The sequence below is a fragment of the Ictidomys tridecemlineatus genome, chromosome 3 (genome assembly GCF_052094955.1).
Source record: "Ictidomys tridecemlineatus isolate mIctTri1 chromosome 3, mIctTri1.hap1, whole genome shotgun sequence".
Classification (NCBI taxonomy): domain Eukaryota; kingdom Metazoa; phylum Chordata; class Mammalia; order Rodentia; family Sciuridae; genus Ictidomys; species Ictidomys tridecemlineatus.
Window position 1 is genome coordinate 22,718,937 of NC_135479.1, and position 21,312 is coordinate 22,740,248.

The 21,312-nt window shown below is 52.1% G+C and overlaps 1 protein-coding gene across 4 annotated transcripts; it reads left to right on the forward strand.

Annotated features, from left to right (window-relative positions):
* Window positions 1–690: 690 nt before the first annotated feature.
* Cacnb1 (calcium voltage-gated channel auxiliary subunit beta 1) lies at window positions 691–21,247 on the forward strand. Of its 4 annotated transcripts, none has more exons than XM_005321765.4 (14): window positions 691–1,013; window positions 3,530–3,616; window positions 6,624–6,743; window positions 9,544–9,666; window positions 10,196–10,332; window positions 10,541–10,617; window positions 11,000–11,154; window positions 12,215–12,295; window positions 13,057–13,115; window positions 13,302–13,411; window positions 13,565–13,716; window positions 16,926–17,021; window positions 17,443–17,628; window positions 19,382–21,247. In XM_005321765.4, the coding sequence occupies exons 1-14, from the start codon at window positions 930–932 to the stop codon at window positions 19,844–19,846; spliced, it is 1,932 nt and encodes a 643-aa protein (XP_005321822.1). In that variant the 5' UTR covers window positions 691–929; the 3' UTR covers window positions 19,847–21,247. The 4 variants fall into 4 exon arrangements, with proteins under 4 accessions (XP_005321822.1, XP_005321823.1, XP_077898216.1 ...); XM_005321766.5 differs by lacking the exon at window positions 11,000–11,154 and adding an exon at window positions 11,935–11,954; XM_078042090.1 differs by lacking the exons at window positions 11,000–11,154; window positions 12,215–12,295 and adding an exon at window positions 11,935–11,954.
* The last annotated feature ends 65 nt before the right edge of the window (window positions 21,248–21,312 follow it).

Below are 21,312 nucleotides of genomic sequence, written 5' to 3' on the forward strand. Positions count from 1 at the left end.
CAGGCTCTCCTTGCTCATCTCTATTTCTTTCTCTCCTTTCTCTTGTAGGGAACAGAGAGTTCACCAAGCCTCATTTCTGGCCTTCTAGAAAAGCCTGGGAGATCCTAGGGACTGATTGGGGCAGAATATTCGTCGGTCCTTGGGATTTCTTTTTGTTGTCTCTTTTTCCCTGGTGCCATTCTGCTACCAACAGCCCCGAGCCAGGTGGAAGAGGGAAGAGCCACTTCATTTGGTTCCAGGCGTTCTGGGGCCCATACTGGGGAGAAAGGTGTTAAAGTCAGGTCCCCAGATCACCGAGACCGGGAACTTCCGGTGGCCCAAGCAGTAGAGGCTAGGGGAGACCCGTTGCAAGAATAGTTCCATACAGAAAGGGAGGCGCTGCCAGCTGTGCCAACCTGGGCTTCACTCCCATTAACGTTTGGCAAACAATGGTAACCCCTCCATCTCCGCCACATACACACCTCCCACCCTCAAGACCTGTTTCCCCCTCGCCCCCAGAGAGCGGCCCTTTAGAATGCAGAGGGCTGCCGCCAGTCGAAGGACAGCGATCGACCTCGACAGTGCGGCGGGCTCGCCCCCTCCGCTGCCCTCCCATTGTCTGAGTGGAGCTAGCGGAGCGGCTCCGAGGGGCGGGGCCGGAGGGCGGAGGGACGGAGCCAGGGAGGAGGGGGGAGCAGAGGGGGCGGGGGGAGATGCTGAGCCTTCAGGGGCGGAGGCGGCGGCGGCGGCGGCTGCTGAGGTAGAAGAGAGAGCCCGAGCAGGGAACGAGGCTAGGCATCGAGCGGGCAGCCGAAGGCCCTCCTGGGCGGCTGGTCCCGGTTGTGGCTGCGCTGCGCTGCGCTGCTCTCCCCTCGGCTCCGACGGCCTCTCCCATGCACTGAGGGCGCCCGGCTGGGCCGGGCCGGCGGCCGGAGGGGAGGCTACTCTCCATGGTCCAGAAGAGCAGCATGTCCCGGGGCCCTTACCCACCCTCCCAGGAGATTCCCATGGAGGTCTTCGATCCCAGCCCACAGGTGAGGCGTGGTGCCGGCCCGAGAGAAGAGGGCCGCTCCGCGGACCTTGGGGTCGACTAGAGGGACCATGGAAGGAAAGGGTTATATACCCGGCGCCGAGGGGAAAGGGGTGCTCGCCCCCCCCCCATTCTTGCGGGTTAATGATTGGTCCGGAGTTGGGCTGTGGTGCTGGGAGGGTGCGGGTGGGCTGCCTGTCACCCTCGCCTCCTCTCCCCCGCGTCACGGTCCCTGCTGCTCGGGAACCGGCTTCAGTGGCTGAGGTTGTTGGGGGTGTTGTTTGGGGGATCTGGGCCTTGAGAAGGGGAGGTTGAGGGAGGCTAGAGATCGACCAGGCAAGGGGGGCGACGCGAAGCACGTTTGGGGAAGCCTGGCGGGGGTGGGTGGGGCGGGGGTGGCACTGGGAGATGGCCGAGGCAGTAGTCAGAGGGCGGTGCCAACAGGCCTTCCAAGCCTCAGACCCTGGTCCTCGAGGGTGTAGAAGGGGCCATTCCTGGCCCAAGGACCCCTCCAGCCACCTCACTCCGTCCTTGTATTGGACCAGTTCCCCTCTCCCGGACACCCACGTTGGCTTACCCCTCCCCCGCAGCCCCGAAAATGCCTCCAAAGTTTGGAAAGTTGGAAAGATGCCAACTCACTGTCCTGGAGGGGAGGTAGCTGTTTTAACTGGAGGAGGGGGTCTGTTTGCCCCATGCACTCGCACACTTTCCCATGCCCCTGTGCTACTCCTAGATTCCCATAGAGTGACCAGCACAGTCTGGGGTGGTCCTGCCAGGGCATTTCTCTAGGACACGTCCTTCCCCAAGGATGGCATTAACTCTTGTATTGCTGTGGCCAACCTGGAGCAACTGTAACCACCATGGAACTGTGGTTGATGGGTGTGTAGGGGGGTCAGGTCAGACCTAAAAATACCTCTGTTCTCCACCCCAGGCCCCTTGGAGCCTGGGAGGCAGCTGACTAGAGCCTTCCTTTCAGCTGTCCCCTGTCCCTCTGAGCGGCACTCCCTTTGCCCAGCCTGAAATGGTGGTGGTAGTGTGAAAGTCTGGGATTCACTGCAGAATCTTCTTAGGTTTGTAGGGAACTGAAAAACTACTTTGGGTATATGTCCAGTTTGAAAGAAGAGTGGGGGAGGGAAGACCCCTGAAGGGCTTCCCAGGTATCCTCTCCCATCATCCATCCTTCTTGTACCAAGATCCACAGAGCCAGAGTATGGAGTCTGGTCTTGGCTCATCTAGGTTCTTTGGCTTAAGAAAGTCTGGGGGCTGAGGTTATGGCTCAGTGAAGAGCTCTTGCCTAACATGCGTGAGGCACTGGGTTCAATCCTCAGCACCACATAAAAATAAATGAAGGTATTGTGTCTATCTACAATTAAAAAAATTTTTTTTAAAAGAAAGTTTGGGATGGAATCTGGGGGCAGCAGCTTGGAGATCTGAGCCCTCCATCCTGCTCATTCTGGTTTGGACTGGGGCCAAGCATTTATGTTTCATTGGGAGGATAAAGAAGCAATTCCCTCTTAGGAGACTCAAGACACCTGAAGCCTGAACCTGAATGTGTGGCCCCCTAACTAGGAGGTGCACCCCACCCAGGCCACCAGTTCAGTCAGTGAGGCCACCAGCCTATTACCCCTGGGACCTGTGGGACTGTGTCCTAGGCTTACCTTGGGGAAGGGCCAAGGAGCCTTTAGATTGATGTAGTCAGGTTGCTACCAAGGGTATGGGGCATGGGCAGTGGCAGCTGGAGGGTAGAGTGGATCCCTCTTGCCCCTTTGGGTAGGGGTGTGGCCACTGATTGTGAGTGGGGTTGGCTGAGAAAAAGACCCCCCAGGGCAGAGTGGGGAATGGGGAGCAACACTGACTCCCATGAAGGCACACCACATTTGGGTTTGGATGTTTAAAAATATGGTTTCATGCTTCTTCCCTCTTCCCCAGAAATCTAGCTCTGGGTCTCTAGGAGCTCAGAGATGCCATCTCCTCCCTACTCTGGGAAGGGAAGAGTTGGGCTCAAGGGAGAAGCCCTGCTGGGCCCTGGGTTAGTGTTCCCTCCTCTCTCTGGAGGCCTTTGGCACTCTCAGACCCTCAGCTCCAGCTGAGGGGGTGTGGGAAGGAACTTCCCTAGCTCTCTCCGCCCCCCAGCATTGCAGGCAGCCTCTCCCTTCCCTGGAGGCCTCTGCAGCCTGCCCAGCATCTTAATTAGCTTTGCTGCCTAATGAACCTTCCGCTTTTCAGGCCTCCCATTCCCCAGCCTCTACGTTGGTTTGGGGGGTTTCTGTGTGTGCCCCTAGGCTCCTTGAACTGTTCCCTAGGAGTGTGACTGTGGTCTGGGCTCTCTCAGTGGGATGGGAGACCTTCTCTCCCCTCGGGCTGTACCACCTCCAGAAGATGATACAGGGGAATGGGGGTGGGGCTGTGCGGATCAGAGAACAATATTCCCAAGACTTGGCAGTAGCTCTGGATCTGGTGGTTTGAGGGTTGGGAAAGGTCCTTTATGATTCCACTCTTGTTCCTTCCTGGCCTCTCCAGGGCAAATACAGCAAGAGGAAAGGACGGTTCAAACGGTCTGATGGGAGCACTTCCTCAGATACAACATCCAACAGCTTTGTCCGGCAGGTAATGGGGAGGCTGGGCTGAGAGGAGGGAGGTGGCTGACTGGTGGAGGCCAGCATTGGTGAGCTGGTCTGCGGCTTTCTCTAGGCACTCTTCCCCGTGTCGTTTGTCACCTGCCTGGAACCAGCCCAACACCCTGACTCCCCATGACCTCTCCTGGATATGCTGGCAGCTGCACCCACTGCTTCAGCCCACGCCCCCGCCCCGCCCCTCCCCCAGCACCAAGCACCAGCCCCTGCTGCCTGCCTGCGTCATCTCATTCAGGGACAGCCTGGCCTGCCTCCTTCTAGCTTGCTTCGGGCTGTCACCCACTCCCCCTGCCGGCTGTCTGCTTCCATGTCCTCCCCCAGAATCTGTGACAGGGTGGGGTGGAGGCAGGTGCTAGAAAATGAGGAGCTAGGGCAGTTGGGTCCTTGAAGCCTTGTTTAAGTGGGGGTCAGAGAAACAAGCTCTCCACATCCAAACGTGGCTCTCTTTAATATTCAGAGAGAAAGTGTGATGGGGATAGGCAGGAGGTGTTTGATTTTAGAGATGACTGTGGCCCAGCACCTGTGACAGAAGGGGGGTAACTGAGAAGAGCTTGCTGGGTCTGCTGTGCTTGGCCAGGAAACTGACACTCTCCTCTTTTCTAATTCTCAACTCGGGCCATCTTAGGCTCAGGGAGAGGCAGTGAGGGAGACATGTGGTTGCTATGACTACTGAGTATCTCAACAAAGCCTGGTACCCAAAAAAGGCAAGAGGGGCTTGGAATCAGACAAGGGAAAGAGTGTGTTAAAGAGAAAACAGGCAGGGCACGTGAGGGCAGAGGGCTGCAGGGAGGAGGAGTTCCTTGGAGGTAGTCTGCTTGGGACCGGGAACAAGAGGATAGTGGCAAGCAGATTTACTACAGATTGGAGTAGACTCTTCTTTTTTATTCTTCCATCTCTACCCTTGACATATATGAGCCCAGGCCTGATTTGAGCCCAGGACTGATTTGGGAGATTCAGAAGGGAGGCCTTCATCCAAGCATCTCCTAAGTACACGTATGGAAAGTCCTTTCTTCAATTGCTCCTTCATCCCTCCTGTTGCAGAATTGGGCCAGGGTCAGGGCCAGGGTCAGGACTGGAAAGAATGATTCTGTGCTTTTGCTGCCTCTCTTGGCAGACGAGAGCTTAGTTCCTTCAGTATTTAGTCAACCAAAGGGGTCAGACCCCAGCTTCCAATACTTCCTCCTCTCAGCTCCCAGCTCTGACCCCCAGTAGGTGGCGGGAGTGGGGGGGCAGTCCTTGCCACATCTCTGAGCTAAATATACCCTAGCAGTTTGCACATGTAGCAACTCTGCTTGTAACCTGAGCACCCTGGGGGGACGGGCACTTTGGGCCACCCCTTAAGCCAGTGGGGCCGGGCACTGAGGGCGCCGGGATGGAGGCGCCCAACCGGACCCTTGTGGTGGTGAGCTGGGATGGGGTGAGGTAGTGGGTGGGTAGAACAGCCCTTCAGAAAACCTGGTAGGGGGCCTCTGGGCCAGTCTGTCTCCTCGCCTCCTCACTATTTACTGTCTCCCACCATTTCTGGAGCATGTGTATGTGTGTGTGTTTGTGTCAGTGTCAGTGTTTGTGTCTGCAGGTGCCTTGGGGTCAGTGAGTACCTCTCTGACCGTTCATCTGCTTCTGTTTCTCTGCCTCTCTGGGTGTCTGTCTTCTTCACTGAGTGCTCCCATCGGGAGGGATGGAAGCCACTTTTCCCCTCTCCCTGGTTTGTGTCTCTTTCCCAGCTGCTGTTTAGTGACTCTCCATCCCCAGGCAAATCTCCCATTTTCATGATTTGACTGGGAAAGGGGTGGGCACCTGTACCAGCTATGATGAGGGATTTCTGAGGAGATATAGGACTTTGTCTTCATTCTTTCCTGGGTCCCCTCCATTCCATGCTAACAGACATTCCCAGCCAAGTGACCTTTCATGCCCTCGGGAAAAGTCCCTCATATCTCTGCAATCTTGCTCTTTCACATTCTCTCCCACTCTGTCAGCACCATTCCGGAAGTCACACACAAATCTATAGTCCTGTCTCCTGTCCTCACATGACTCCCATCTTCAGGGACCCAGACCTAGGGTGGCTCCCTGAGTGTACTTGGTTGTGCATTGCCAGCACGTGCCATAGAATACACCTTCCCAAACATTCTTGCCCTGGCACTTCCGGTGTACTCATGAATCAGCATGTTCATGACCTGTGCTGCTAGGTCTGTATGGGCCACCTGTGTCTCACATATATGTGTGCACCCCTAGAGGAGTCCCTTGTGCCCTGGATTGGTCATTGTGGTCAGAGCCAGTTTCCTGGCACACCCAGACTTCTGAGCCTGCCTTAACCCTGGAGCCTGGATAGGAAAGTGCCTGTTCCATATTCTGCTCTTAACTTGCTGCTTCTGCCTGTGCCACCCCAGAAATCTTGTGTTCTCTTCTGTATCTTATGGGAGGTGGAGGGTCAGCTTTGAGTGGGGTGGCCTGATTCAGGCAGTCCCAACTAGGGCCAGGAGGTAGGAGTTCTGTCCTCACCTGCTCTTTAGCAGAAGGTAGGCAAAATATTGTTGACCCCATCACGCTGAGCAGGCTGCCCACTGGCAGCAGTGCAGAGAGCCAGGCCTTAGCTGGTGGCTGCAGTCCCTGGGAGGAATGCCACTGGGCTTCTGCTGATTCTTCTCAGCAGTGATGCTGGGGGCAGGGCAGGAAAGGAGGAGCAGGGAGTGGAGACTCATCCCCTGGCATTTCTCCCCTGTGCTATGCCCCTATCAGGTTCCCACCCCTCCCAGGACTCCAAGCAGCTGTCCTTAGACATGCCTTAACCCTCTGCTTGCTGCTGTCACTCTCCCTAGGACCTATAAACCTTGGCCCCACCCCTCCACCCTCATACTACCTTCTAGGTTTGTGGCATCATACTGGGCCTCAGACCTCCATGATGGGTGGCACCTTTAGCCCTTCCCGAGCCCAAGGGCTAGGAGAGAGAGCATTGGCCCTGAGCCGACCCTGTCTGCTTTCAGGGCTCAGCAGAGTCCTACACTAGCCGCCCGTCAGACTCTGACGTGTCTCTAGAAGAGGACCGGGAAGCCTTGAGGAAGGAGGCAGAACGCCAGGCGTTAGCTCAGCTTGAGAAAGCCAAGGTGAGAAAAGATGCGGGAAGAAACTGTGCTGACATGATTTCTCCCACACCTGGGCCTCAGAGAGAGAGCTGGACAGACCCCTGGTCAAATCTTAGCCTGGTCCCTGCCGGCTGTGTGTCCTGGGACCTCAACATACCTCTGTTCTTCCCCTGTAAAATGTGGGCTATAATACCTGCCTCCTTACACAGTAGGAAAAGTGCCTGTGCCTGATAATGTTTCCACAGGATAGGAGCTTGACAAGTGCTGAAAATGTCTGCTTCTCCTGGGCGGGGCGGCTCACACTTGTAGTCCTAGCAACTTAGAAGTCTGAGGCAGGTGAATTGCAAATTCAAAGCCAAACTCAGCAGCTTAGTGTGACCCTTCCTTTAAAAAAAAAAAAAAAAAGTGAGGGTATGGGACTGGGGATGTAGCTCACTGATAGAGACCATCTTTGGGTTTGATTCCCAGTACACAAATGAATGAATGAATGAATGAATAAATGGAAAAGAAAAATATCTACTTCCGGGAATCAAACTTCCTGAGCTGGAATCTCAGCCCTGATTTTTTTTTTTTTGGTACTGGAGATTTAACCTAGAGGCACTAAACTACATCTCCAGTGCTTTTTATTTTGTATTTTAAGACAGAGACAGAGAATCACCTCAAACTTGTGATCCTTCTGCATCAGCTTCCCAAGTGGCTGGGATAACAAATGTGCATCACTGTACCCAGCTTCCTCCCTGACTCTTAATTGCTGTGGATATTAAGCAAGCCACTTCTTTTCTGATTTTCAATTTCCTTTATTCATTAAAATAAAGATAGTTCTTTTTCCGTATTTCTTTGCTGCCATAATGGTGCATGTGAATGTCCTAGCCATTGCTCTTGGGAGCATCAACAATGTCGGAAAGAAGGAAATGCTAGATTCTTATTAGGTCCTGCTTTAAGGTCATCTTCTGATTCCTAACCATGGTGATGAAGTAAGTGTGGTTATATTGGAGATTTAAAATTATTGATGACCATGGAACTAGGAAGACTGTGAACCCCCGCCCCTCCCAAAGGCAGGTTAAACAGGTGTGGAGTGGTTGGCCTCAGATTCAGTGTATGGCTCAAAGATCTAGAAAGTGGCACAGTGGTGTGTGTCTATAGTCCTAGCTATTCTTTTTTTTTTTTTTTTTAAAGAATTTTTTTAATATTTATTTTTTGGTTCTTGGCGGACACAACATCTTTTTTTGTATGTGGTGCTGAGGATTGAACCCAGGCCGCACGCATGCTAGGCGAGCGCGCTACCGCTTGAGCCACATCCCCAGCCCTAGTCCTAGCTATTCAGGAGGCTGAGGCTAAAGATCATTTGAGCTCAGGAGTTATAGGCTAGCCTGGGCAACATTGCAGAACTGTCTCGAAAAGAGAAGAGAGGAAAGGAGAACAATGGCAGCACGATCTGCTTTCATCAGTTTGATTTCGTTGTTCTGATAACCTCGGCTGATATCCTGTACCACAAAGGCAAAAACACATAGGAGGGATTCTTTTTCTAGGGATGAAATACATTCATATAAAAATAAGTTAATTAAATGAAGATAATAACGATAATTCATAGGAATTTTGTGATGAGTAAATAAAATAATGCATGTGAAACCTATAACAGTACCAGGCACAGTAAGCAGCAGTGACTTTCATTATTACTATTTTTTTTTAATAAGTAAGTCACTGAGCCTAGCCTCAGTTTGCCTTTTTTTTTTTTAAAGAGAGAGTGAGAGAGAGAGGGGGACAGAGAGAGAGAGAGAGAATTTTAACATTTATTTATTTTTTCTTAGTTCTCGGCGGACACAACATCTTTGTTTGTATGTGGTGCTGAGGATCGAACCCGGGCCGCACGCACGCTAGGCGAGCGCGCTACCGCTTGAGCCACATCCCCAGCCCAGTTTGCCTTTTTTTTAAACATATTTTTTTTTTTTTAGTTGTAGGTGACACAATACCTTTATTTTATTTATGCATATGTGGTACGGAGGATCAAATCCAGTGCCTCACACACATCAGGCGGGTGCTCTACCGCTGAGCCACAACCCCAGTCCCTCATTATTACTATTATTATTATTATTTGATGATTTTGGGGATTAAATCCAGGGACACTTTACCACTGAGCTACAATCTCAGCCCTATTTATTTTTTCTTTTGAAACAAGGTCTTGCTAAGTTGCCAAGGCAGGCCTTGAATCTGCCATCCTCCTGCTCAGCCTGCTGAGTTTCTGGGATTGCAGGTGTGCACTACCAAGCCTGGCCTTGCCTTTCTTTTTTTATTGTAAAAGTTAGCATACATTTATAAATTATCCACCATATATATATCTTTTTTTTCTTAGTTGTAAAGAGAGACATAATATATTTGTTTTATTTATTTCTTTTATGTGGTTCTGAGGATCAAACCCAGTGTCTTACAAGTGCTAGGCAAGTGCTCTGCCATTGAGCTACAACGCTAGCTTCTACTTATTTTTTCTTTTTGGTACTAGGGTTTGAACCTAGGGATGCTTTACCACTGAGCTACATCCAGCCCTTTTTAATTTTTCTTTCTTTCTTTCTTTTTTTTTTTTTGATTTTGAGACAGGGTCTTACTAAGTTGCTGAGGCTGGCCTCAAACTTGCAATCCTCCTACCCCAGCCTCCTAAGTTGTTGGGATTTTAGGTGTGCACTGCCATGCCTGGCTCTTCCAGTATACATTTTAATGAGCAAGTCACAAAGCAAACATTAGTGTAATTCCCACTCCTGGCAGGAAGTTGTATAGTACATTATGGTTTAACCCTCTGGTGTCACCTTCCCTGGTGTGTTTCCTCTAGACCAAGCCAGTAGCATTTGCTGTGCGGACAAATGTCGGCTACAATCCATCTCCAGGGGATGAGGTGCCCGTGCAGGGAGTGGCCATCACCTTTGAGCCTAAGGACTTCTTGCATATCAAGGAGGTGGGGAGAGTGCTTGGCATTTGGTGGGAGGGCAAGGCGTAGGTACCAGGAGAGGAGCAGCTGGAGCTCCAGTGGGAAAGAAAGCCTTCTGAGTTGAGCAGAGCTGGGCTGAATGCGCCATGTGACCTTAGATAAATTTCTCCACCTTTCTGAGCTGCTAATTTTTCATTGTCAAATAGGTGGTAATACTTAGGTTATGAGGCTGATTTATCATGAGGTCTATGACTAGAGTAACAGTGTATCAGGCCTGTGAATGTGCATTTACTCCTACTCTCTGTCTACAGCAGGGTGGTCCCAGGGAGGGAGGGAGTGGGGGACTCTCACCTCCTCTCTAAGGGAAGGATAGTCTGTGGCCAGAGAGGATGCTGGTCTCAAGAGTTATCTTGAGACTTTAGAGGGTGGACATCTTTGAAGGTGCCATCCTCCAGTAGGGTCAGCAAATCTGGGGGGTTCCCACAAAGGGTGACTGCTGTCTTGCGCCTCCAGTCTCCCTTTTGCTCTCCCCCACCCTACCTGCTGTTGTTTTCAGAAATACAATAATGACTGGTGGATTGGGCGCCTGGTGAAGGAAGGCTGTGAGGTTGGCTTCATCCCCAGCCCTGTCAAACTGGACAGCCTACGCCTGATTCAGGAACAGAAGCTTCGCCAGAATCGCCTCAGCTCCAGGTACGTGGCAGGGGGGTGGCTGCTGCAACCTCAGGAGAGGCCCTCAGCCAGGACTAGGCCTCAGGGCTGACTTTAGCCTTGAGGGCACAGAGCTATCACCACGGGGGCTGGAAAACTCCAGAGAGTGCAGCTTGTACAGGACAAGACTCCCCCATTCCCACGCCCACCCCTTTGCTCACCAGCTCCGTTTGCCTCCCTGCCTACGCAGCAAATCAGGTGACAACTCCAGTTCCAGTCTGGGAGACGTGGTGACTGGCACCCGCCGCCCCACACCCCCTGCCAGTGGTAAGAGCTGCTGCCATCCCTGGGGTGGGGGGAGCTTCTGGGGGTGGTCTCCCCACTGTCTGGCCCTCTTCTCCCTGTATAGGGGCACCCCAATTCTGAGTCCCCAAAACACATGCAGTAGTACTCCCTCTATGAACAATAGGGTACCGTGCAAGCTGGGCCTGTCTTGTCTCTCCTCTCCCCTTTCTTTGGTAGCTCCATCTCTCTATCTGCCCCCTACCCATCGCCCCTGACCCCATTCATTTCTCCCAACCCTGTTCCATTCACCTCTTCTTCTTTCTTTTCTCCCCATCCCCATCCCTGTGTTCTGTACTGTGTCTCCACGTCCATCTCACTCCTCTTCTCTCACCTCCTTCCTCCCTCTCTTCTGACTCCTGTCCAGGTAATGAAATGACTAACTTAGCCTTTGAACTAGACCCCTTAGAGTTAGAGGAGGAGGAGGCCGAGTTTGGTGAGCAGAGCAGCTCTGCCAAGACTAGTGTTAGCAGTGTCACCACCCCGCCGCCTCATGGCAAACGCATCCCCTTCTTTAAGAAGGTAATTCTTGCTGGGTTCTTAAGAGGGGATGGTCAGGGCCCAGCTTTTTGGCAGAGAGAGGGGGCTGGGGTGGGTGCAGATACTGTGCAGCCTGTCCTGTGCCTCAGAGCTTCCCGTGGATCTGGAGGGGTGTGTGCAATGGGCACATCCCTCTCCACACACACCCCACCCTAGTCCACCCCCAGGGAGGGCTGGTTGTTACCCTTGGAAGGCTGTCCACCCTGAGGAAGCAGGGTCTGGTGGTAATGAATCCTGACCTTTGCCCTCATTACCAATGGAATGGAATATTCCAACGGGTGCCCCCACTCTGGCTTCTGAAGAGGAAAATGGAATGATGTTCCTTCTTTGCCCTTTTCTAATTCCATTGGTGGGCACATGAGGGATCCACTGACTGCTTGGCAAGATAGTCAAGGGAACCCTTAAAATGGACATGTACATGTGCATCGGGGGCCGGAGGTGGGCACCACATTAGGGGCTGCCACTTTCTCCAGTTCTTTTCCAAGACTCAGAAAGGGGGGTCTAATCATTACTGAGTCCCTTGGACTGCCCGTCAGTCCTGCTCCAACCCTGGTCCAGGACTACCTCTGGCTCCCCCTTGGCATGGGGTCCCGTCCCCTCTCTCTGGCTCTGTCTGTCACTAACACGCATGCCCTGTTATCTCTCCTCGTCTGCCCGCTCTCCCACCCTCTCTTGTCCTGGCTCCTTCCTTGCCCTCTGCCCCTGCCTGGGTGCCCTCCCCTCTCTCCTCCCCTCCCCTCTCCTGGCAATCTCTGGACCCAGCCAAACAGAAGCAAAAGTCGGTGAGTATCACAGCTTTCTGTGTCCCCCCTCGCACACCCGGGATGAGCTGGGGGGCCGTCTAACACCCGTTCCCATATCTGCCTCCCATTCCCCACCCTTCCTGGTTCTCCATGGCCATCCCTATCCATCCCTGCCCTGATCCCTACATCTGGGCACTGGGACCAGGGGGAGGAAAGGATGCATGGGGGAAGCTTGGAGGCTGGAAGAGAGGGTCTGATGTCACCTCTACTCTGGGATTTCCCCTCCCTGCTTCCCTCAGACAGAGCATGTGCCCCCTTATGACGTGGTGCCTTCCATGAGGCCCATCATCCTGGTGGGACCGTCGCTCAAGGGCTATGAGGTAGGAACCCAAGAGGGAAGTGGGCCCGGAGAAGCCCAGACCTCCAGAAAGACACCATAGGAATATCTTCAGACTATAGAGAGGTCCCCCAGAAGGGCCCAGATCCCCAGGGTGTCCTCTCCAGAAGGCTATAGACCTTCAGAGAAAAATCACAGAGGAGCCTGACCCATGGAAGACCCATTCAGAAGGGCCCAGTTCCCTGAAGAAATCCCTGGAGAGCCCTCCCAGAGACCCACCTTAAAGGATTTTTGGGGGGCTGGGGTTGTGGCTCAGAGGTAGATCACTTGCCTGCCAAGCGTGAGGTCCTGGGTTCAATCCTCAGCACCACACAAAAATAAAATAAAGATATAAAAAAAAATAAAGGATTTTTGGAATCAGAGACTGCATGGGAGGCCCCTCAGAGTCGGGGAGCCCTCCATAGAGGTCCCTTCATCTCCGAAATTTTAAAAGAAAATAAAAAGTAAGGGTATAAATGCCCAGCAGCTCAATTTCCTGAGCAGGTTCTTTTTGCAGGGTACCAGGGATTGAACTCAGGGGACTCAAAAGCCATATCCCCAGCCCTATTTTGTATTTTATTTAGAGACAGGGTCTCACTGAGTTGCTAGTGTCTAGCAGTTGCTGAAGCTAGCTTTGAACTAGGGATCCTCCTGTCTCAGCCTCCTGAGCCACTGGGATTATAGGCATGTGCCACCTCACCCGCCTCTGAGCAGCTTTAAATGCCTGAATTCTCTTCCCTCCTTCCTCCAAACATCCAACCCCAGGTTACAGACATGATGCAGAAAGCTTTATTTGACTTCTTAAAGCATCGATTTGATGGCAGGTAAGACCCAGAGAACCATCTATCCACACCCATTGTGGCTCTCTGTGCTGGGAGGAGTAGGGTGTCTTGAAGGACAATCTTAGGACTCTTGGACTGAGGGATAGTGGGCAGGTCTACAGTCTGAAGAGTGGGCAAGACATTCTAGCCCACCCTGGCTCCTGACTCCCTCCTCCTCCCCGTCCCCAGGATCTCCATCACTAGGGTGACAGCTGACATTTCCCTGGCCAAGCGCTCAGTCCTCAACAACCCCAGCAAGCACATCATCATTGAGCGCTCCAACACACGCTCCAGCCTGGGTGAGCCGAGCCTGCCTTCCGTACTCCCCTCTTCTGGGCTGCACTAGGGTAGGGTGAGAGGTGGTGGGTGGAAGGACCAGAAGTGTTCCGTCCATCCACTGCTTCCTGGGGGCAGCCTTACATTCCCTCTCCCCATGCCTTGGTGCCCCCAAGCTGAGGTACAGAGTGAGATTGAGCGGATCTTCGAGCTGGCTCGGACTCTTCAGTTGGTGGCTCTGGACGCTGACACTATCAACCACCCAGCTCAGCTCTCCAAGACCTCGTTGGCCCCCATCATTGTTTACATCAAGATCACCTCTCCCAAGGTGGGTGCATGGTTTAAAAGGAGTGTTCTGAAGTTGGGCTGCTTGGATCTCCTCTACTCCTTACTACCGGATGACCTGATTGCTGTGAGCTTTGGTTTCCTTCTCTGTAAGACTCTACTGTATGCATATCATGAAGATGCTGCCCAAGATACATTGCCAAAGGGCCTGGGACAATACACCTCATCATGTGGTAGCTATGACTAATATTATTAGGATCATGTAGGCCAGTCCCCTGTCTATACTTTGGTTGACCTTCTGTGATTGGACCAGAAAACTAAAAGAAATCATTTTGTTTTTTCTTTGTCCCAGTGTCACTCAGCTACTTGACAGTTGTGGGGTCTTTCTTGTCTTCTGAATTCAGGAGCAGTTGACCAGTGAGCCACATCCCCAGCCCTATTTTGTATTTTATTTAGAGACAGGATCTCACTGAGTTGCTTAGTGCCTCGCCATTGCTGAGGCTGGCTTTGAACTCGGGATCCTCCTATCTCAGCCTCCCAAGCCCCTGGGATTACAGGTGTGTGCCACTGTGCCTGGCTTGGTATCAGCTTTTTCCTGCTCTTCTGTCTTTATTCAGACTGGTAGAGAATATTTGTTGGAAAGCTGGTTTACTTTCTTTTTTTTTTTTATGTTTTTAGTTGTAGATGAACACAATACCTTTATTTTATTTATTTATATGTGGTGCTGAGGTTTGAACCCAGTGCTTCACACGTGCTAGGCAAGCATTCTGCCACTGAGCCACAACCCCAGCCACTGGTTTACTTTTTTTGTTGGGTTGTGGCTCCATGAACTTTCCCTTCCAGATGTTAGTAAATATTTAAGAAACATGGAAAAGAGTTTAGGCAAAGGTTTTAAAGTTTGAAGACAGCACGAGGTTCAAATCCTTGTTCTTGTTGGTTTATATACTTATTGTTGGTTTGTTGTTGTTTTTATTAAGTTTGGGATCTGGGGGGAATTATTTAGTCTCTGAGCCTCAATTTCTTCACCTGCAAAATGAGGTTATAATCCCTCTCTTAAGTTTTTATTATATTTGTTGTCTGGGATTGAACTGAGGGCCTGACACATGCAAAGCACACATTGTATCCCTGAGGAACTTTTAGCTTCTCTTGTGTTATTTCTGAGAGGACTGGAGGTACTTGATGTAAAGAGCCCAGCATATACTGTTTGATTCTTGATGGCAGCCAACAGTGGTAACTATTATTGTTCCATGGTAGCTTCTTATGAGCTGAGCACCCTGGGCCAGTTACTTAGCCTTTCTGAGTCCTTAAGTTTCTAATGAGATAAAAGGGATGATGGGATTTAAGTATTTGAAGGAGGGGGAGGTTGAAAGGATCAAATGAGATAATGAATGCAAAACCACTTTGTGACCTAGACAGTAACAAAGGCTTTCATTTTGCCCCACTGAGGTTTAGGGCAGGGACTCAGGAGCCAGATTGCTTGGATTTTCTACCCAGGCTGTCATTTACCAGCACGTGTTCCTTTGGCAAGTCACCTAACATCTCTGTGCCCTAGTTTCCTCATCTGCCACATAAGGAAGTTGAGGCTGGGTCTGTAACTCAATTGTATCGTGCTTGTGTAGCATGCACAAGGCCCTGGGCTTAATTCCCAGTATCCTCCCTCCAGTATTTTATTTTCAAATAATTTCAATTTAACAGAAGTGTTGCAACAATAGCTCAAGGAACTTCTGTTCTTTGAATACCTTTCATTCAAATTCACTAATTTTAAAAAACATTTTTAGTGATACTGGAGATTTAACACAGGTGCACTGTACCACTGAGCTACACTCCCTATCCCTTCTTTATTTTTATTTAGAGACAGGGTCTCATTAAGTTGCTTAAGGCTTCATGTGCATCTCTGTACCCAGCCAAAAATTCACTAAAATTTTAACAGCTCTACTAAGATATGATTCACACCTATAATCCCAGCGGCTTGGGAGGATGAGAGAGGAGGATAGCGAGTTCAAAGCCAGTCTCAGCAATGGCAAGGCACTAAGCAACTCAGTGATACCCTGTCTCTAAATAAAATACAAAATGGGGGCTGGGGATGTGGCTCAAGTGGTAGCGCGCTCGCCTGGCATGCTTGCAGCCTGGGTTCGATCCTCAGCACCACATACAAACAAAGATGTTGTGTCCGCCAAAAACTGAAAAGTAAATATTTAAAAAAAAATGGTGCTAGGGATGTGGCTCAATGGCCAAGTGCCTCTGAATTCAATCCCTGGTACTGCCCTTCTCCCGCAAAAAAGATACAATTCACATTAGCTGGGCATGGTGGTGCATGCCTATAATCCCAGCAATTTGGGAGGCTGATGCAGGAAGATTACAAATTACAAATAGTTGGTTCCGCAACTAGGACTAAATCTGCTGCCCATTGGACATAAAATGCAATTCATAGTTGTCTTTCACCAGTTGACCCAATAATGCCCTTATATAAGGCAACATTTCCCCTAATCCAGGAATTAGGTTGGGATCACCTGTTGCATTTAGTTGTAGGTCTGCTTTCTTTAATATGGAACAATTCTTCAGCCTTTCTTGGGTTTTCATGACACTGGCATTTTGGAGGAAACAGGTCAGCCATTTTGTAAACTGTCCCTCATTTGGAATTTGTTAGATATTTTCTCATAACTAGATTTAAGTTTTTTCTTTTATTATACCTATCATTATTGTTAGGATGACAATAATAATAGCTATCTCAGTGCTGTTGACAGAACTAAATTGATCACATAAAAAGGTTGAGGTACATGCCTGTAGTCCCAACTGTTTGGGAGGCTGAGGCAGGAGGACTGCTTGAGCCACGGCCTGTTCAAGGCCAATCTGGACAATATAGTGAGACCCTGCCTCCTCTACTTAAACAAAAAGCATAGAACAGTGCTGGTACCTAGCAAGCACCCTCCAAAAGATGCCTGCTGTTGCTAACATAGTGCAGGGGAGTGAGCCTGGAGAATGAGGGCTACAGACCAGGTTAGAGGGGTGGGGAACTAGTATCACTACCTTTCATGTAGCTCTCAAGGAGAGGTGGTCATGAGACCCAGAAGAGAGCCTGAACATTGTACAGGGTGGACATAGGGCTGGTAAGGTCATTCCTACAGAGGTGCTCAAGGCTGAGAGTCATGGAACATTTACCATCCTGACACTGACTCCAACCAGAACTTGCCTTTCTCACTTGGTGCATTGCTTGGGCCCCTCTAACTCCTCCTCCTCTTCTCCCCAAACCAGGTACTTCAGAGGCTCATCAAATCCCGAGGGAAGTCTCAGTCCAAACACCTCAATGTCCAAATAGCAGCCTCGGAGAAGCTGGCACAATGTCCCCCTGTAAGTGCTCAGACCTTGGGAGGGGAAGGAATTTGGGTTCACCTGGTTTCCTCTGGCCTGCACTGGAGACAGAGTGGGAACACCTGGGCCAGGTCTTTAGGTACAGACTTGTTTTGGAGGAAGGTGGACTGGACAGGCAGAGTGGGCTGAAGCATCCCTTCTCCATGGGGAACCAAGCCCCCTCTCCCAACTTAGGTTGTCTCTAGAATAAGGGAGTTGGGCTGAGTTGGACTACCAGATCTCTTACAGTTCTGCTAATTTGTACATCTGAGCGTTCTCCTTCCCTTCCTGTACAGCCAGAGGCCTTTTTAACCTTGTCCTTCAACCCCCTTGGCTCCACCCACTGCACCCAGGCCACACCCTCAACCCCTTGGTCACGCCCCCGCTCATCCCAGCCCTGCCCCTAACCCCACCTCCACAGGAAATGTTTGACATCATCCTGGACGAGAACCAATTGGAGGATGCCTGCGAGCATTTGGCTGAGTATTTGGAAGCCTATTGGAAGGCCACGCACCCGCCCAGCAGCACACCACCCAATCCGCTGCTAAACCGCACCATGGCTACCGCAGCCTTGGCAGCCAGCCCTGCCCCCGTCTCCAACCTCCAGGTACAGGTGCTCACCTCCCTCAGGAGAAACCTCAGCTTCTGGGGCGGGCTGGAGGCCTCCCAGCGGGGCGGCGGCGCGGTGCCCCAGCAGCAGCAGCAGCAGGAGCACGCCATGTAGCGGGTGCCCCACCCAGCTTCCCTCCCGCCCTGGAGTGCAGGGAACGTGGGGAAGGAAGGGAAGAGCTTTATTTTGTAAAAAATGTGGTGAGCGGCAGCTTCTGGTGTCTGTGGTTTTTGGTGGGTCTGGGGCTGGCTGGTGCTGCCTCCCTGGGCCTGGTTCCGCAACTAGGACTAAATCTGCTGCCCATTGGACATGAGGCCTGATTGGGCCGCTTATAAGAACTGAAGAAAATATGAGGAAGACTGACCTACTCATTTACTGGACTCCACACCCATTTTAGACCCAACGTGGCAGGGGCCCTTAGACCCAGGGAAACCCATTAGAGCAGGGACCTTTAAATCCAGAGACACTGCCCTAACCCTGGACCCCTAACTGCAGAAAGCCCCTGGGAGCAGCCCAGAATGGAGCATCTTCTATGAGTTGGTGCTGTGCCCTTTACCCTTCTCCCAGTTAAACAGAGTCCGGGAAAGTCTGTCCTGTGGGTGTCCCTTCCTGCCTCTCCTTCTTCCCATGGGAGTCACAGCCCATCTCTGGGACCATTAAGTATACACCATTAAGAATATGATTCTAGGTTAGCATCACAAGAAATCCATGAAGTCATTCTAGACTGCTGCTTTTCAAATTTGTTTTCAGCCACAGCCTCACTGAATCTCAGGGGGAAGCTGAATATATAGATGAGGCATCCTTGTTTAGTTCAGAGGGAACCAGGACCCTGCCTCCCCATCACCTCCCTAGGGATCCTGAAAGCACTTTTATGCTCTCCCCATCCCATCCCACCCCACCCCACATCTTCAGGAAATAGTTTGGAAACTGCTTCTGTAGTCTAATCCCCACCATACTGCAATCAAGAAACTGGGCCACAGAGACAGAATCATTTTGTTTAGGGTCACACAGCTTGAAGTGGTGGTAGGGGAAGGACTTTTAACCTGGGCCTCTTTGTACCTCACCCAACAACCTCTGTGGTGGCAGTGGCCGTCAGCTCACTTTCATGTGGCATCTGGTGATGAGGACATTGGGCCATCTCATGGTCTTCACTGGAGGATGGAGACCTATTAACCTTCCCAGTTCGATGCTTTGAGTCCTTATTGCCGATAGGGAAGGAATCCCATCGACCTTAGAGACTCATCTGTGTAGGGAATGGGAGGAGCAGCGTGGGGTTCTGGAAATCTGTGATTGAGGTCTGATGTGGGCTGAAGAAGCTGGGGTCAGTGAGTTTGAGCTGAAATCACTTACTGTATTTGGAAAAGTGGAGGCATTGACTAACCCAGTCATCCACTGAGTGGCAATACTAATGAGCTGTTAATGATGATTAACCTCAAGGCAGCATTAATAACATGTATTGAGGAAGAGGTGACTAATTGTTCAGGGGCTCCCTTCCATGGTTACCAGGAAAGTTCATGCATGTGAGGTCTGATGAAGCTGGGCATCCTGTCCTAATAGAGGAACAGATGCACCGAGGCCTGTCCACTGGGCTTTAGAGCCATTTTCCTGATCTGGTGCCCCTTTCCCAAAGCCAGCGACCTCCTTCGGCCAGGCTGGGTGTCTTGGTGTCCTCACTAACCTGCCTTGCTTTGTTGTGTTTTTCTCACCCCTGCCTGATCTGCATGGTGTGTGCCGTCTGTCTGCTAACCAGGGACCCTACCTTGCTTCCGGGGACCAGCCACTGGAACGGGCCACCGGGGAGCACGCCAACGTGCACGAGTACCCGGGGGAGCTGGGCCAGCCCCCGGGTCTTTACCCCAGCAGCCACCCACCAGGCCGGGCAGGCACCCTGCGGGCTCTGTCCCGCCAAGACACGTTCGATGCTGACACCCCCGGCAGCCGAAACTCTGCCTACACGGAGCTGGGAGACTCGTGTGTGGACATGGAGACTGACCCCTCAGAGGGGCCAGGGCCTGGAGACCCTGCAGGGGGCGGCACCCCCCCAGCCCGACAGGGCTCCTGGGAGGACGAGGAAGAAGACTATGAGGAGGAGCTCACTGACAACAGGAACCGCGGCCGGAATAAGGCCCGCTACTGCGCAGATGGCGGGGGTCCGGTTCTTGGGCGCAACAAGAATGAGCTGGAGGGCTGGGGGCGAGGCGTCTATATCCGCTGAGAGGACGGGGCTGCCCAGTGGGAGGAAGGGCTCTGAGCCCTGGGGAGGGGAGGGACAGAGGGGCTCATCACCTGAGACGTGTCCTGCCTCCAGGGGGCGCTGTCTCCCTCCATTCAGATGCCTTGGCTCAATGTTTGGGGTTTCTTTGGTGATATCATCCCAGCTCCTGAGAGGCCCTTGAGCCCCAGCTGTAGGCTTACCCCTACCTGCTGTAGATGGATGGGGGATATCCACCTTTCTGAAGTGTCCCCTTTCCCCCATCTTAGGGGGCTCTCCTCCCAGAGAAAAGGTGCACTTCCTTAACTTTCTACTCTGGGTTCTAATTGAAGGTCCTAAATGGGGCGACCCTTCTTTTTCCCAAACTGGTGTATTTGGAGAGTTGGGCGTTTTTCTTGAGAGGGAGGACACAGAATCTTCCCTATGTGGCTCTCTCTCAAGCCCCAGATCCAGGGTCCCTCACCATGCCCACCCCCTGCCCCGGTTTCCTGGCAGCATTGTCGGGTAGGTAAAAGGTATAACATGGAGACCGGTAGCGAGCTCGCCTTGGGGGGAGGGGTTAGGGTGGAAAATGACAGGCTCAGCTGCCCTCTTGGCCTTGGCCATGCAGGGGCTTAGAACCCTAGAGCCCTGAAGAGTGGGTGACCCGACATGCTGCTACCCACCCCACCTCCATGCCTCAGCTCTCACCTACCCCAGGAATGAGCTTTGCCTACGACATCCCCTGCCTGCTGCCATCAGAAGAAGGGGGCCCTCTGCATCTGAGCCCCCTAACTCCATGCCATTGGGTGTGGAGACCATGGAACACTCTGGTCCACCTCATTCTAAACCAAAAATACTGCTCCTTCACCTTCATCCTGAGGTCCCAGGAGAGAGGCCCTGTGGGTTGGTGTCCAGGAAATGACTACCATCCTGGGGTTGCCTGGCCACCTGGGGACCTCAGATCTCCCTTGGGGGGCTTGGCTGCTGCTGCTGCTTCTCTATATTTGCCTCTTGTGATCCTGTCCTTCATTGGTGTCCACTTCCCCCAGGAGAGGCCTTGGTAGCCCCTGGGGCACCCTCTGTCCCCGCACCCCCACAGCCTAGCAGCCCTGCCCCTTCCCAGCATCCCAGCTGGGCCAGAGAGAGCCGATTGTGCCAACGAGGACTGGGCCCTGCCCGGCTGCCCACCTCAGGGATGGGCACCTCAGGCCTGTCTCGCCACCTCCTGTGCCAATGTTGTCGTGCCCCCACGTGGGGTGGGGTGCAGCTTCCACTTACTGGTTAGAAGACACCACTGCCTGATCTTTCCCTCTCCCTGTCTGGTGTCCTGTGCCCCATCTGTCTGTCTACTTGTCTGTACTCTTCTAGGAGAAGTATTTTGCCACATATAAAACCGCCGTCCAGTCCTTTGCGGCCACCTTCCAGCCTGCTTCTTTGTTCCCGCCGCAGGGTTGTCTGGCAGCCTTGCAGCCTCTGCACAGACTGCT

Bases quoted from the DNA above. Each gene is read 5' to 3' on its own strand.
- Cacnb1 (XM_005321765.4), top strand. From the start codon at position 930: ATGGTCCAGAAGAGCAGCATGTCCCGGGGCCCTTACCCACCCTCCCAG. The intron at 17,022-17,442 runs GTAAGTGCTCAG...CCACCTCCACAG, and splicing joins AGCTGGCACAATGTCCCCCT to GAAATGTTTGACATCATCCT. The intron at 17,629-19,381 runs GTACAGGTGCTC...TCTGCTAACCAG, and splicing joins CCCCCGTCTCCAACCTCCAG to GGACCCTACCTTGCTTCCGG.